General features: G+C 51.3%; 1 protein-coding gene across 1 annotated transcript in view; it reads right to left on the bottom strand.

Moving 5' to 3' along the window:
- BCAS1 (brain enriched myelin associated protein 1) overlaps positions 1 to 13576 on the bottom strand; it is a 134359-nt gene that overhangs the window by 109152 nt on the left and 11631 nt on the right. The window contains 1 exon segment of the mRNA XM_006141900.2: positions 2294 to 2370. Within this exon segment, the coding sequence (XP_006141962.1) occupies positions 2294 to 2365 (72 nt within the window). The 5' untranslated portion in view covers positions 2366 to 2370.

Below are 13576 nucleotides of genomic sequence, written 5' to 3'. Positions count from 1 at the left end.
TCTTCGTTGTGTGACCACTTTCAAACTTTAGGCCCCTGCCCTAAGCATTTTTTCTTTTCTTTTTTATTACAGATATTAAAAACGATGATATACATGCACACACATACATATTCACACACAAAGAATAGTTGCAAAAAGAGAATATGTTACATAATGTCATTTTAGCAATAAGATAATCTAAAGTACAGACTCATAATTGCATGAATCCAATAACGATGATATGCTAAGTACTTGGCATGTAGCATTATTCTGCTAATGTTACTAATAGTAAGAATATACGTGATAAGTGCAGAGAGAAAAATACTAAGAGACTAAGCTTCACCTCATAACGATGGGACCCTCTTCGGGGGATACAGAGGGCTTTTCCTTTCTTTATACTTTTGGAATGGTTTTAATTGTTTAAGGTCTTGTTCTTGAATTTATCATTAGTCCCACCAAGAAATCATGAAATCTAAACATCAGACCATTTGGCTTAGATACCACAGCTGGTAACCCAGAATCAATACTTGCTGTACAGGTTGGATTTGTTTGGGCCATAGAGTGTTTTAAGTATTTTGCACACAGTCACCAATATTTAAAAACCGAGAGATTTTATTAACGCTGTTTTCAAATTGCTAATGAAGAGTAAGAATCCAGCAATACTTGGCATCCTTACATGGGCAGAAGTCAGAGGCCTCCATGGACGCCTGGTCTCTGGGTCTCCACAGCCCCACTATGCTCCTTCTCATTATTGTCAGGCTCCTGGAGGCCCCAAGTTCTCAGACTTAGCTGTACTGGAATCATTTGGCATCTTGAGAAACTGATGCCTGGGTCAGAGATTGGGATTTCAGTTGGTCTTAGGTGAGGTAAGGCATTGGGGATGGTTAAAGTATTCTGGGTAGGGACCAGCAGATGGCGTAGTGGTTATGTCACTGGGCTCCCACATGACCAACCGTTGTTTGAGTCCCAGACCTGGTAGCTACAAACTCATGCCAGGTGTGTGTGCGTGTATGCCCAAGATCTCAGGAGGAGAATGGAGGAGAAGGGATTGCAGTGTGGCCATCCCCCGGGGGCATGATTTCTCACTTTCTGTCACTCTGTTTCAATGGTGAGCACATCCACCTATAGAGCAAAAAATCTCCTTAAAAGATTAATAAATTAATCACAAATAAATAAATAAAAAGTATTCTGGATAATTCTTATATGCTTTCAAGTCTGAGGCCCCCCCTTAGTAGGCATTTGAGTGTTCAGGTCATGTCTTCAAATCCAGCCTGAGCATGTCCCTCTGTGATTTGCTCAATATTGGTTCATAGCTTTCCTCTTCTTCCTTCGGGAGTCCCGCATTTGGCATACTCCAAGTCTTAAACTGAACTGATGTCAAAGCACTGATGGTGGAAGTTGAGGCTTTCTGCTGCTGAGCCATAGAAGATGGCAGAGAAGAATTTGGGGCTCCTTGGCCTCAGCCTCTGAGCACAGTCTCTATCAGAGGGACCCTAAGCTACCAGTTCCCCACTTCACTGCCCATTCCAGCAGCTGGTGGCACTTTCCAAACACCAAGGCTGGCCCTCACTCCCCTCGCACCATCCGACGGAATTGTCTAGTACAGCTGGGGCATACACACTCTACTGTGAGCTAAGACTGCCCACCACTCACCCATGCCTGGGTCTCTCGCCTTTGGCACTGTGGGTGTTTTGGACCGGGCAATAGTCTGTCATGGGAGCTCTCCTGTGTCCTGCAGGACACTCAGCAGCATCTCTGACCTCTACTCACCAGATGCCCATAGCCGCCCCTCTCTGAGTTGTGATAATTGAAAATATCTCCAGGAATGGCCAGTTCACCTCAGAGGCAGAGAAGGGGCAAAGTCACTCACATTTGAGAGCCCCTGGTCCAGAACCCACCTGGGAGCAGGGTCCAAACTGGCTGCATAGGAATCACCTGGGAAGGTCCTTAAAGACTCAGGTCCCACCTCTGCGATTTCTGATTCAGCCGCAGGTGGAGCCTCAGAAACTGTCTTTTTAACCAGCTCCATGATGGATTCTAGGGGTTCTGCTATAAGAGGACTTCAAAAAGTTCAAGGAAATAATGGGATGTAAGTACAAGTTTATTTTGGTGTAAAAAACTGAAATCCATGCATATTTTTTGATAAGATGCATTTTCTATGAACTTTCTGAAGACCCCATGTACAATTGAAGAACTGGAGGACTACAGTTGTCCCAGTCACCCCTCAGTGTTGTGCACTGGACCGGCTGCTCGGTCTTGTCCTCTCTGGTGCCCCCTAGTGGTAGCTGGCGCTGAGTGACTATGACAGCGATACCTTGCTGCTGTCTGCTTCCCAGTCGTTCTCCTGGTTTTCCTCTCTTTGTGGAACGCTCATCTGGTTACCCATTGCTCCTGCAACGGAGAAAGATGAAAGAAGGAGAAAGAAATCAGAACAGAAATAACCCAAATCTCGCTCCTCATGAAGTCAAAGTGCAGAGACCTTAGGAGTAACTCATGGCTGTGTTTTCATGAGCCCGGGTTGGAACAAACTGTTTGCTGTTTTGAAGACAAAGCAGAGGCGTAAGGCTCATAGACAACAGAGTGAGAGAAAATGCGGCCTTCATTTTGGATCATCTTTCATGGCTGGAAAAACACTTACCACCATGGAGAGTGTAAGGTGTAAAAAATTATAACTTTTTTTTTCCCTCCCAGATTTAGAGCTCTCATACTAAGGAGACTAGAATGAGGGCAATCGAAATAATTCTTGTAATTTATAGCATGCTCTGATGCCCTAAGCTAATTCCCCTGTTTAAACCTCCCATGGTGGGTCAGCAGGTGGTGTGGTAGTTAAGGTGTTGGACTTGCACATGGCCGACTACGGTTCAAGTCTCCGACGTGGCGGCTTGAAAATCATACCAGGTACATGTGCGTGCATGCCCAAAATCCTGAGAGAAGAATGCAGGAGAAGGGATTGCAGCGTGGCCATCCCCTGATGGGTCATTTCTCACTTTCCCTCCCTGTGAGCACGCTTGCCCTATGACAAAAACCTTAACAAAGAAAAAAACTAAGAAACCTCCTATAGAACTGGCATTTTCTCCATAGCACTGCTTCTAATTGGTTATATAGTTATTTAGGGATATTTCCATTCATTCATGACCTCAACAATTATGTTTCGAGCACAACCGTGCACCAGATTTGCTGTTCCAGGGACTAGGGTTACAGTTGTGAATTACACGGACGAGGCCCTCTGACCTCACGGAGCTGAAATCCAGTAGGCCACAGACCATGAGCCAATGGGCAGTAGAGCCGTGGCCTGGGCCACTTCCGACGTTCGAGGCAGCAGGACGCAGTGGCTCTGGGCAGAGTGCAGCGAGAGACTGCCTGGGCTCGAATCCTCCCTCCACCCCTCACCGCTGTGTATCCCTGGCAGGTTTAATTAGTTGCTCTGTCCCCCGTAAGACTGCTACAGAGACGCAATGAGTTAACGCTTATAAAGCAGTTAGGCCCATTTATGGCTCATAATAAGCAACACGTATGTGTTTATAAACAAAAGCACGCAGAGTCTGTACCATGAGTAAAAATAAATCAGTAACAGCATGAGAAGGAGGCAGCATGGCAGAGGGCAGCTGTCAGCAGTGCCGGGAAGCATGATCTGAAGTGACCTTTCACCTGGCCCTTGTCCCGCAGCTGGAGGGCAACAGGGAGCATCTTAGCCTTCCTCCACAAGTCGGAAGCACTGTGCGGCCAGGGGCTGCGTCCACCTTTACCCAGCGCTGTAACTCCCATTCTCAGCAGTGTGTTCGCGTCATTAGGAGCTTAGTTATTACTGATGTGTTGAATGGAGCAATGGCCATTGCTAACTGCCTCTCACCTGCCAGGCATTGACCCAGATCCGTGACCATGACGTCACTAAACCTTCGAGAGCCCTGTCGTAACGGTAATGGCAAGAGCGGATATTTATTCAGTGTGGTCTCAGTTCCCAGCTGTTTCCCAAGGGCTTTGCCTGAACTGGCTGGCTCAGTCCTCAGCACCCCTCTGAGGGTACTGTCACAATCTTATTCTCCATCTGAGAACTGAGGCTTGGGGAGGTCAAGTTGCCTTCCACAGGTCTCCCTGTTAATGTGAGCAAGGGCGAGATTCAGCCCAGCCTACTGGCATTCTTAACCTCTGGGACGCTCTGCAGCTTATTAGCTTCCCTTGGGAAGGGGAGAATTGAGCCTCCAAAGCTCACCCAAGGACCCATCTGGAAAATGACCAAGGGAGGCTCTGGCCCCACGTGTGTCCAGGCCCAGCCCCACGTGTGTCCTTTCTGCCCTCCAGACACCCGCAGCCTTGCTCCCCAAGTTTCTTGAGCACCGGCGTGGTTCCAACGTAGCTTTCTTCTAAAGACTTGATCGCTGGCTCTGGTGGCTCTCAGAATAAACACCAGGACTTCAGATTTCTGAAAGCAGCTGATGTGATTCCACGGATTCCTGTGGGCTTCTTGCCCTTGGTGCAAATTTTCATTTCTTGGGAGAAGATGTGTGGAGTAGCCAGAAAATCAGGAGGCCGAAAAGGGCATGGATCCCACCACTTACACTCCTGGGGCACTGGGTCCATGAACAACTCTAGGCATTTCATGTGTTAAGACACACAGAACAGTTGTTCTTTTGCAATATTTTCTACTTATAAAATCCACAGTATGCACGCTTAGGACAGACCACTGCATCCATCTACAAAGGAGACATTACGAGGATAACATTGAACCCTCAAAACCGGGTTCAACACACAACAGCTATGGTCTAATGCAGCTCGCTGCCTGAACTTGTGAGCCAAGGATGGTTTTATATTTATAAACAGAAAGAAGTTAGAAGAATCAGAGATTGTGCTCCATGAAGATAACATGGAAGCCAAGTTTCGGCATTCGTACAGTGTTGTTGAAAGAAGGCTGGTTTATTAATGTATTGCCCATGGTTACTTTCATGCTGTAATTGCAGAGTTGAGTGGTTGTGATAGACACCATATGGCCGGTAGGTCCGAGAGAGTCACTGTCTGGCCCTTCAGAGCATTTACAGACCCTGCTCAAGATCCTCCTGGGCAATACGAGGGGTCTTCACAAAGTTTCTATAAAACACATACTATCAAAAAAACTGCATGGATTTCAAAAAGCTTTTGCACTGGGACCAGCAGTTAGTGTAATGGCTATGTCACTGGACTCCCATGTAGTCGACTGTGGTTCAAATCCCGGACCTGATGGCTTAAACTCATGCTGGGTGCGTGTGCATATGTGCCCAAGATCCTAAGAGGAGGATGGAGGAGAAGGGATGGCGGCGTGGCCATCCCCCCAGGGGGTGATTTCTCGCTTTCTGTCTCTCTGTCTCTCTCTTTCTGGCAAGTGCATGTGCCCTATGGCAAAACCCTCTCAAGAAAAAAAAAAGTTTTGGCACCAAAATAAACTTCTACTTTAATTCTATTTCCTCACACACTGTTTTGAAGTAGCCTGAAAATAGATCTATTTTACATGGTAAGGAGACTGAAGCAGCTAGAGATGAAGCATTGTCCCTGTAAAAGTGACCAGGATTTGAGCCTACGAGGTATTAAAATGGTGACAACAGCGCTAATAACCACACAAGGACAAAATCACAGCAGTAACAGCATTTAGTGAGCACGCACCGCTTCTTGAGGAGCTGCTCTAAGAACTTAACTTGCAGTAAAACGAATTTACTCCTTGCAGTAAATCAATAAGACAGTGATATGTGTGTGTGTGTATAATTATGATTCAATTGTGATAGTGCATGTGTGTGTGCAAGAGAGAGAGGAGCACCCCCCAGTGAGGCCTGGTCACGCCCCCGTCTCCTTCCCCCAGGCCTCCATCTCACCAGTAGCCTACTCACACTCACGTATGCCAGTGTGTTTTAGGCTGACCAGGCCAGGGATCCGAACCACGCGCGGCCACATGTGGTTTCTGGCACTGCAGTCTTGTATGCTGCCAACTGCACCCCAAAGGCTGGGCGAAGGCAGTGGTAGCATTATTCCAGTATTGCAGATGCAGAAACTGAGGCACAGAGCTGAGATGTCTTAGCCGAGGTTACACACAAACAGGTGTGTACATATTTGCACATGCAAGAGTACATACATGCACACATCTCTCTCTAAATTCCGATTTTAACCAGTTTAGAAATTATCTAACAACTTTTAAAAAGAATTATTTATTTAATTTTATTTATTATCATATTTTAATTTGCTATAGGCCTCATGAACTCACCAGGAAGAGAGAGAGAGAGAGAGAGAGAGAGAAAGCTGCCAGGTGCAGGACTTAAACTGCAGTTAGCTATGTGCGAATCCAGTGCCTCAAGAACCATGCCACCTGCCAGCCCCCAGCAACTTTTAAAGCTCCTCTTGGGAGAATGGAGGAGAAGGGATTGCGGCGTGACCATCCCCCCTGGGGGGTGATTTCTCGCTTTCTGTCTCTATGTCTCTCTCTGTCTGTCTGGCAAGCGCACGCGCCCTATAGCGAAAAACCTCTAAAAAATAAACAAATAAATAAAAAATAAAATAAAGCTCCTCTTGTACAGCTCCCGTGTAGCCCTATTGGGGGTTACTTTCAATGAATGTAAGCACCTGGAGGTTGGACGATGTGTGGTGCTGGCAGGCAGGAGGCGCTCTTTCATCCTGCAGAGTTGGGGGACATTGTCTTGATCATTGTACCTTTCAAGTAGCCATCCAGCAACTGCAGAGCCAGGGAGATGGAAAGGAGGAAAACCCAGTGACATGACTTCTGCAGTAATTACCTGGATTCCGATCTGAACTCTTTCTACCAGTGGTTATAAAGTACAGGTTTTGAAATTGCTCCTACAAGGCCATCTATGGGAGAAAGCTAAGGGGTACTGCCACCTATTGGCCACTGTCAGTATTGGCAGAAAGGAAGTTCAGCCGTCTGCAGGGCTGGGTTGAAACCACCAGGGAGGGCCACAGGCACATTTTTGATGGTTGGCAGCTAAACCTTCTGCTAACAGGAGGACAAGAGGATAGTCAGCCCTCCAGTGCCCAGAAGGCGCCGTGCCTGGGAAAGCATATGGTGGCTGTAGCTGGCATTGCCAGCCCCACGCTGGAAGCAGAGCAGCACGCAGGATAGGAGCCTGAGCTCTGAGCTTGGAATCCCTGTTCACTACGTGTGAATGACTGACCCCGGGCAGTGACGGAGCCAGCAGAGTGAGGACTGGTCTGAAAATGCATGGGGTGTGGTGACAGAGAGACAAGCACCCCAACAGGGTCCTCACCCCGATCCACTCTCAGTCACAGCCAGCCTGGATCATGCATATCCACCAGGCACGGTCAGGGAGGTTCCAGGACATGAACCCAAGACCTTTCCCTTGCGTGTCCAGCTGTATTAACTCTATGCCACTGCCTGGCCCTGAGACAATTTTGGCTGTCATGGCTTCGTGTTTGGGGGGGCTGCTGCATCCAGTTGGTGGAGGGTGAGAAGCTGCTAGACACCGCCACCCACAAAAGAACTGTCTGTCCCCCAGAGTCACTAGTGCCGAGACTGAGAGACCCAGCTCCAGGGGCCGGACTTAGGGATTTCCTCAAGTTTCCGCCCCGGTGTTCCCAGAGGAGGAGTTAGCAGAGTTATCCACGGCAGTGAGGCAGAGCCAGCCTTCTGCCTGGGCTCCCACGGCCCCCGCTGGCCATGTGCCTCGGCCTCAGCTCCTGTCTATAAGGCGAGGGTCAGGGAGGACCACGGCGGATCCACCCCTCATCGGGCTCCTGTGAAGGGCACTGTCCACGTGGCATCCGGCCCAGGGGCTGGCGTGCAGCGGGTGAGCACCAGAGGTGGTTGTTACTGCACGTGGTAAATAGCACATGCCACGCTTTGGGGACAGTGTCACCAAATAGTCCTACAGTCCCTACCCTGTGTGGGGCGTTGCACCAACGCCTTCCCGTGCCAACCCGTCACATCCTCCTCAGAACCCATGAGGCAGGAATGGTCCTCATTTTACAGACACAGAGCATGAGCCTGGGGAGCTTTGGTTTCTCTCCTCAGCTGACGCCACGGTCAGAATCGTGTCCCCCGAATCTGTACGTTGAAGCCCTCACCCCGATATAACTGTATTTGGAGACAGGCCCACTACGGAATCAGTAAGGGTTCAATGAGGCCATGGGTGGGCCCAGTCCCGACAGGATCAGTCCTTATCAGAGAAGACACCACAGAGCCAGGGTGTGCACGCCTTTTCTCCTGTCTCTGTGTCTGTCTCTCTCTCTGGCCCTCTCATTGTCGCTTTTGCTTGTACTCCCTCCTCATCACATCAGGGCACGGTGACAAGGTGACTGTTGGTTCTCATCCAAAACTGAAAGCCCAGAGCCTCGATCTTGGACTTCCAGCCTCCAGAACTGTGAGAAATAAATGTCTTATGGAAGCCCTTCCCCCGCCCCGGTCCAGGGTATTTTTGTTACTGCAGCTTGGGCTGGCTGACACAGCTCCTCAGCTGCACTGGAGAAATGAGAAACCTCACTGCAGAGTTTACACTCGCCCTTCGTACTTGCCATGGTCTCTTCTGCCATGTAACTTCTGCTATAATCTATTCGATACTTACATGTAACGTAACAGCACATAGGCTATAAAATACTTACTGCATATCCATTTTCGGATACGAAGTTAAAAGTATAACTAGTCCAGAAATATGTAAGGGGGTGGCCAAACTGGAATCATTGGCCATTGCAAGGGTTTAGCACCAGGCCCGGCAGGAGCTGGGTGAGCGAGCGTTCGTGACCGTTCATTCTTTCTCTTACGAACGCCGTGACCCAACTAGCCCGTGTTCCAGTCCAGAGATGAATTCGCCCTGAGATCCCTCCTCTTTCACGCGGATGACTGAGGTTTTGTTTTATTGCAGGTTAACACTAAGCCCTCCTCCTGGCTGCACACTGCCCGGTCCTCGCTGACTGTGAGAGAGGGCGTCGACGGAACTTCCTAGCCAGCAGGTGGCTCTGTGACTGTCCAGCAGAAAGGGGCGGTGTGTGAAGGGTGGAATGGTGACAGAATCAGTCACTGAACAAACAAGAAACACCTTCGATCAATGCAATGGAATGTGGGCCGGCCATGGCTCCTCGCTGCCCGGTGGAGGGCAATGCCAACAAGGCCAGGCTGGCACGCCCAGCAGAGCCAGCCCTCTAGTAAGTTCACTGTTTGGACAAGTGACGAGAACAGATCTGCTCTGCTGGGCCCCGCAGCCCTGCTGCTCCGTGTGCCGAGCACACAGCTGGGAGCATGACAGCTAACGGCGGGGTTGTCACGTACTGCCAGGCAGGCTGCTTCCTGCACGAGGGGACAGGGACTGAAGTCCAGCCCTTGCACTGCCCAGGCCCTGAGTCCTGCTACGGGACCTGTGGGTGCAGGGAGAGGGCTGCCATTATCGAAATCCCTCGGGCGCTTTAAGGATGCTCAGGAGCTGCCACATCGTTACTGAGATACTCAACTGCATTTGAGTAAAAGGTTGGTGAAGCTTAGAGCTCACCGTCCTAATCTCAGTGTTGCACCGAACATCTTTAAGTAGTAATGGTCTCCCCCGACCTTAATGGAAGAGTTTGCATAGCAGGACACAAAATGCAAGAGGCATCTGTCTCGTGGTTGGGCAGGAGCAGAATCGGCACCAGAGGGAGCGCCCCTCCAGGTGCCAGGCATTTCACATGCATCATCACCACGTTCCCCACAGAACCTGCGGGTTCCCATTACACACACGGGTACACTGAGGCTGAGCGGTGCCATCGCTCACCTCACTGCACGAGGGCGGGCGCCTTACTTGATAAGCTTGCACACAGTGAGTCCTCAATTCACACTGGTTGGTTAGATGGATAAGAAGGGCAACAATCAGAGCAGGAAGGGGTGGCGACTCCGGGGTTCAAACCCAGTCCAGTACCACTACTTGGGCACTCAAACCCTCGGCTTCCTTGCACTGTACTTGGGAGAGGCAAGAGAAGCCAGTGATGCCACAGCAATAGACAGGCTTAGTGCTTGGGGAGGACAGCGGGCAGGACAGCAGGCAGGACAGAGGGCAGGACAGAGGGCAGGACACTGGGCAGGACAGAGGGCAGGACAGAGGGCAGGACACTGGGCAGGACAGAGGGCAGGACACTGGGCAGGACAGAGGGCAGGACAGAGGGCAGGACAGAGGGCAGGACAGAGGGCAGGACAGCAGGCAGGACAGAGAGCAGGACACTGGGCAGGACAGAGGGCAGGACACTGGGCAGGACAGAGGGCAGGACAGAGGGCAGGACACTGGGCAGGACAGAGGGCAGGACAGAGGGCAGGACAGAGGGCAGGACAGAGGGCAGGACAGAGGGCAGGACACCAAGCCTGGGGAGCAGAATCGGCCTCCCAAAGGCCTCACCCTCCTCTTGCCTCTCTCGGGGTCAGCGGCTTTTACACACCCACTGCCTTCCCAAAGCACGGGCCTGTTTTCTGAAAGGAAACCCTCTGAGGTGTTGAAACTCTCTTGAAGAAGCATCCTCTGAGATGCGGGCCAGTGCTTAGCCCTTCGCTCCCCTGAACTGCGGCTCTTCAGGACGCTGCTCTCGTCTTTACTAGGGAGAAAGTGGGGTCAGGAACCCCAGAGTCAGAGGTGGGTGGGGCACCGGTCTCCGTGCAAAGTAGGTCCGCCAGGAAACCCAGCCATCAAGAGGGTTAGAAGTTTTGCACATTTTCTGGGAACCAGCAGTTAGCGTAATGGCTATGTCGCTGGACTCCCATGTAGTCGACCGCGGTTCATGTCCCGGACCTGGTGGCTTAAAACTCACGCCGGGCGTGTGTGCGTGCGTGCCCAAGATCCCGAGAGGAGAATGGAGGAGAAGGGATTGCGGTGTGGCCATCCCTCCTGGGGGGTGATTTCTCGCTTTCTGTCTCTATGTCTCTCTCTGTCTGTCTGGCGAGCGCACGCGCCCTACAGTGAAAATCTCTCCAAAAAAAAAAAAAGAAGTTTTGCACGTTTTCCAAGATCAGAGTTGGTGCTGTTACTGACCCGTCTTCACGGAGGTGACATGAGTCATTCATTTTTATATATTGTCTCAAAACACGATTTCGCGGTTTTTCTTTTAATTGGCCAGAGGGTATGCACACTCTGGACTGAGATGGGAGGTGGGGCAGGGGTGGGGGGAAGCTTCCCCGGTAGGGGGCAACCACAGCACAGTCCCTTCCCTCCATCTCCTCCTGGGATTGTGGGCAGGCACGCATGTGCACTCAGCATGGTTTTCAAGCTTCTGGGTGCAGGACTTGTCCCGTGCCAGTCAGCCATGTGGGATCCAGCCGCCTTAACCACTACGCCACCTCTGTGAAGCAGGGCTGTGACAACAGCAGCCCCCGCGGCCCGGAGTCCTCAGGGCGCAGGTGTGGACAAGCTCTCTCCTCGCGGCCCTCTGATCTCAGTCCGGGTATTACACTCATTTTACAGATGAGGAAACAGAGTCCCAGAGGGTTGAAGCAACCTGTCCCAGGGTACCGGGCTGGCCCTCTGTGGCGGGGGCTCGTGCCTGGTGGGAGCTAGGTTCCCTTCCCTCTTGTCACTGGCCCCAGGGCAGGAAGCCCAGGGCAAGGCAGATATCCTAGGTTTTGTCTCTGGGATTTGAACCCACCCAGCGCCACTCTCTAAAAAGTAGTTTTGAGTGCAAATAAGATATTTTAGGTAATAAGGCAGATTCACAAAAGCACTCCACATGCCCCCCCCCCTTCTTTAGATGGTTCTAGTCTTTAGCCCCAGGTGAAGACCAAAGTCTACTTGGCTCTGGGGGATGCTTATTCTGGACGGTGACCCCAAAGGACACAGGGCTCCCTTCCTTCTCCGACTTCTCCAGCCCTTGACCTGAAAGGATGCTCCGTGGTTCCAAGCAAGCAGGAACTACCCACCTCCCCATGTCCCCATCACTGGCAAAACTGGAAACTTTTAGGTCAGTGTCATCTTGGGGTGCATTTCACAGTGCAACTGAGGTACACCCCCCCCAAGGCTATGTAGCGAATAGAGAGCAGTCAGCCCTCCCCTGCCCCTCGCCTCTGCATCTTAGTGCCCACCGCACACGGTAAATCCCCAAGCCACACGGACAGGTGTGAAGGTAGGTACCTGCTGGGCTCCTGGGAGAGCCTTCGGGGCCTGTGTCACCCGGAGCTGTGCCTGCTTGGTGTCCCGCGTCTCAGCTGCTGCTGCCCGAACCAGGCTGTCGGCTGAGCCCTGCTCCCTGCCCTCCGCTTCCTGCTGGCGGGCTGAATACACAGGCAGGGCAAACAAGCCGGGCGGAGTCCTCCCCTCGCCTGAGCCCCATAGAAACAGGTTCTCTTCCTGGATTTCAGCTGCCTTCATCTCTCTAGTTAAAAATGGAGCTCCCAATTTCTCTCAGGTGAACACCTCCTGCCTGGGGCCCCTCACCTACTGGGGCTGCCTGAGCGGATCTGGGGAGCGAATTCCCCTCCTGGTCACCGGGGTCACTGTCAGAGCAGGGAGACGTGTCCGTGAGAGTCTGCAGCTCTGTCTGCCTTTCCGCTTCTTTTATTCCAGAATGCACCTCCGCCACCACTCAGCCCCCGAGTGGGAAGGACAGCCTCTCGTCCGCTGTGCACTGTGCCTGGGAACGGCATTTCCACCAGAGGGCCGGGGACCCGAGAGGGGCTCAGTGCTCTGACACAGAACACGACATCAGAAAGAGCATTCTTTTTCTCTGCAGGCCAGAAATTCAAGGCAGGCTATTTAATTTGTTCAGTTTCAGTGAAGATATTCATGACAGTGTCTCACAAGGACATACACGATACAGTGTGAGAACACAAATCACACGACAGGTGAGGAAGAGAGAAAAACAGGGGCAAGGACATCCCATGAAATGAGAATAAAAAGTCAGCGATGCACAGGCAGCACCACACGCCGGAGGCTGGAAGCCATGTGGGCGACCTGGATCCAGTTCCTGGGCCAACCTGGACATGCCGGGCACAGTTGCCTGCGCTTGTTGTCCTAGCCAATCAGGAGACTAGGGCGGAGGGTGGCAACGGTGAGACCCTGCCAGGAATTTCAGTATCTGCCTCTCTCTTTTGATCTCTCTCTCTCTTTCTGATAAAGGGGGAAATGTGTATGTGGGTTTGATTTGTAGATTTGCTCTGAAAAGGGTCCACATGGATGGCTTTGAGCTTCCTAATAGCCAATGCAAAAAGGAAAACGTGGTAAGTTACATGACTCAATGCTCTTGAGAAATGCAAACTAGTAATTGTTGTGGCTTTACTCAGTAATGAGCTCAGTCTAGCAGCATCGCTTGCTGAGGACAGGCTATTTATAGACAGGCGTAGAGAGGTGAGTGGAAGAGCCTAGATGTCTACGCTCCCTGCATTCTGTGGCATTGAGCTCAGCGTCCAACAGATACAAACATGGAATCAGTGTGCAAGCCTCAGTAGGCTGTTTGTTTTTCATTGTCAGAGGGTGCATGAACTCATGGGAGAGACAGCGAGAGAGAGGGAAAGGGGGCGTGGTCACGCCTGCATCCTGTCTCCATTTCTCCCCCTCGGTGGGATTTGGGGCATGCTTGCACATATGCCTGGTGTGTTTTCCAAGCCACCAGCACCGGGATTCAAACTGCTCCCTTAACCGCTAGGCTCCATGGCCGGCCCATGCGCCTC

This window comes from Tupaia chinensis, unplaced genomic scaffold (genome assembly GCF_000334495.1).
Source record: "Tupaia chinensis unplaced genomic scaffold, TupChi_1.0 Scaffold000066_1, whole genome shotgun sequence".
Lineage (NCBI taxonomy): Eukaryota > Metazoa > Chordata > Mammalia > Scandentia > Tupaiidae > Tupaia > Tupaia belangeri.
Note: the sequence above shows the minus strand (reverse complement) of the source record. Positions and strands in the feature narration are given on the sequence as shown.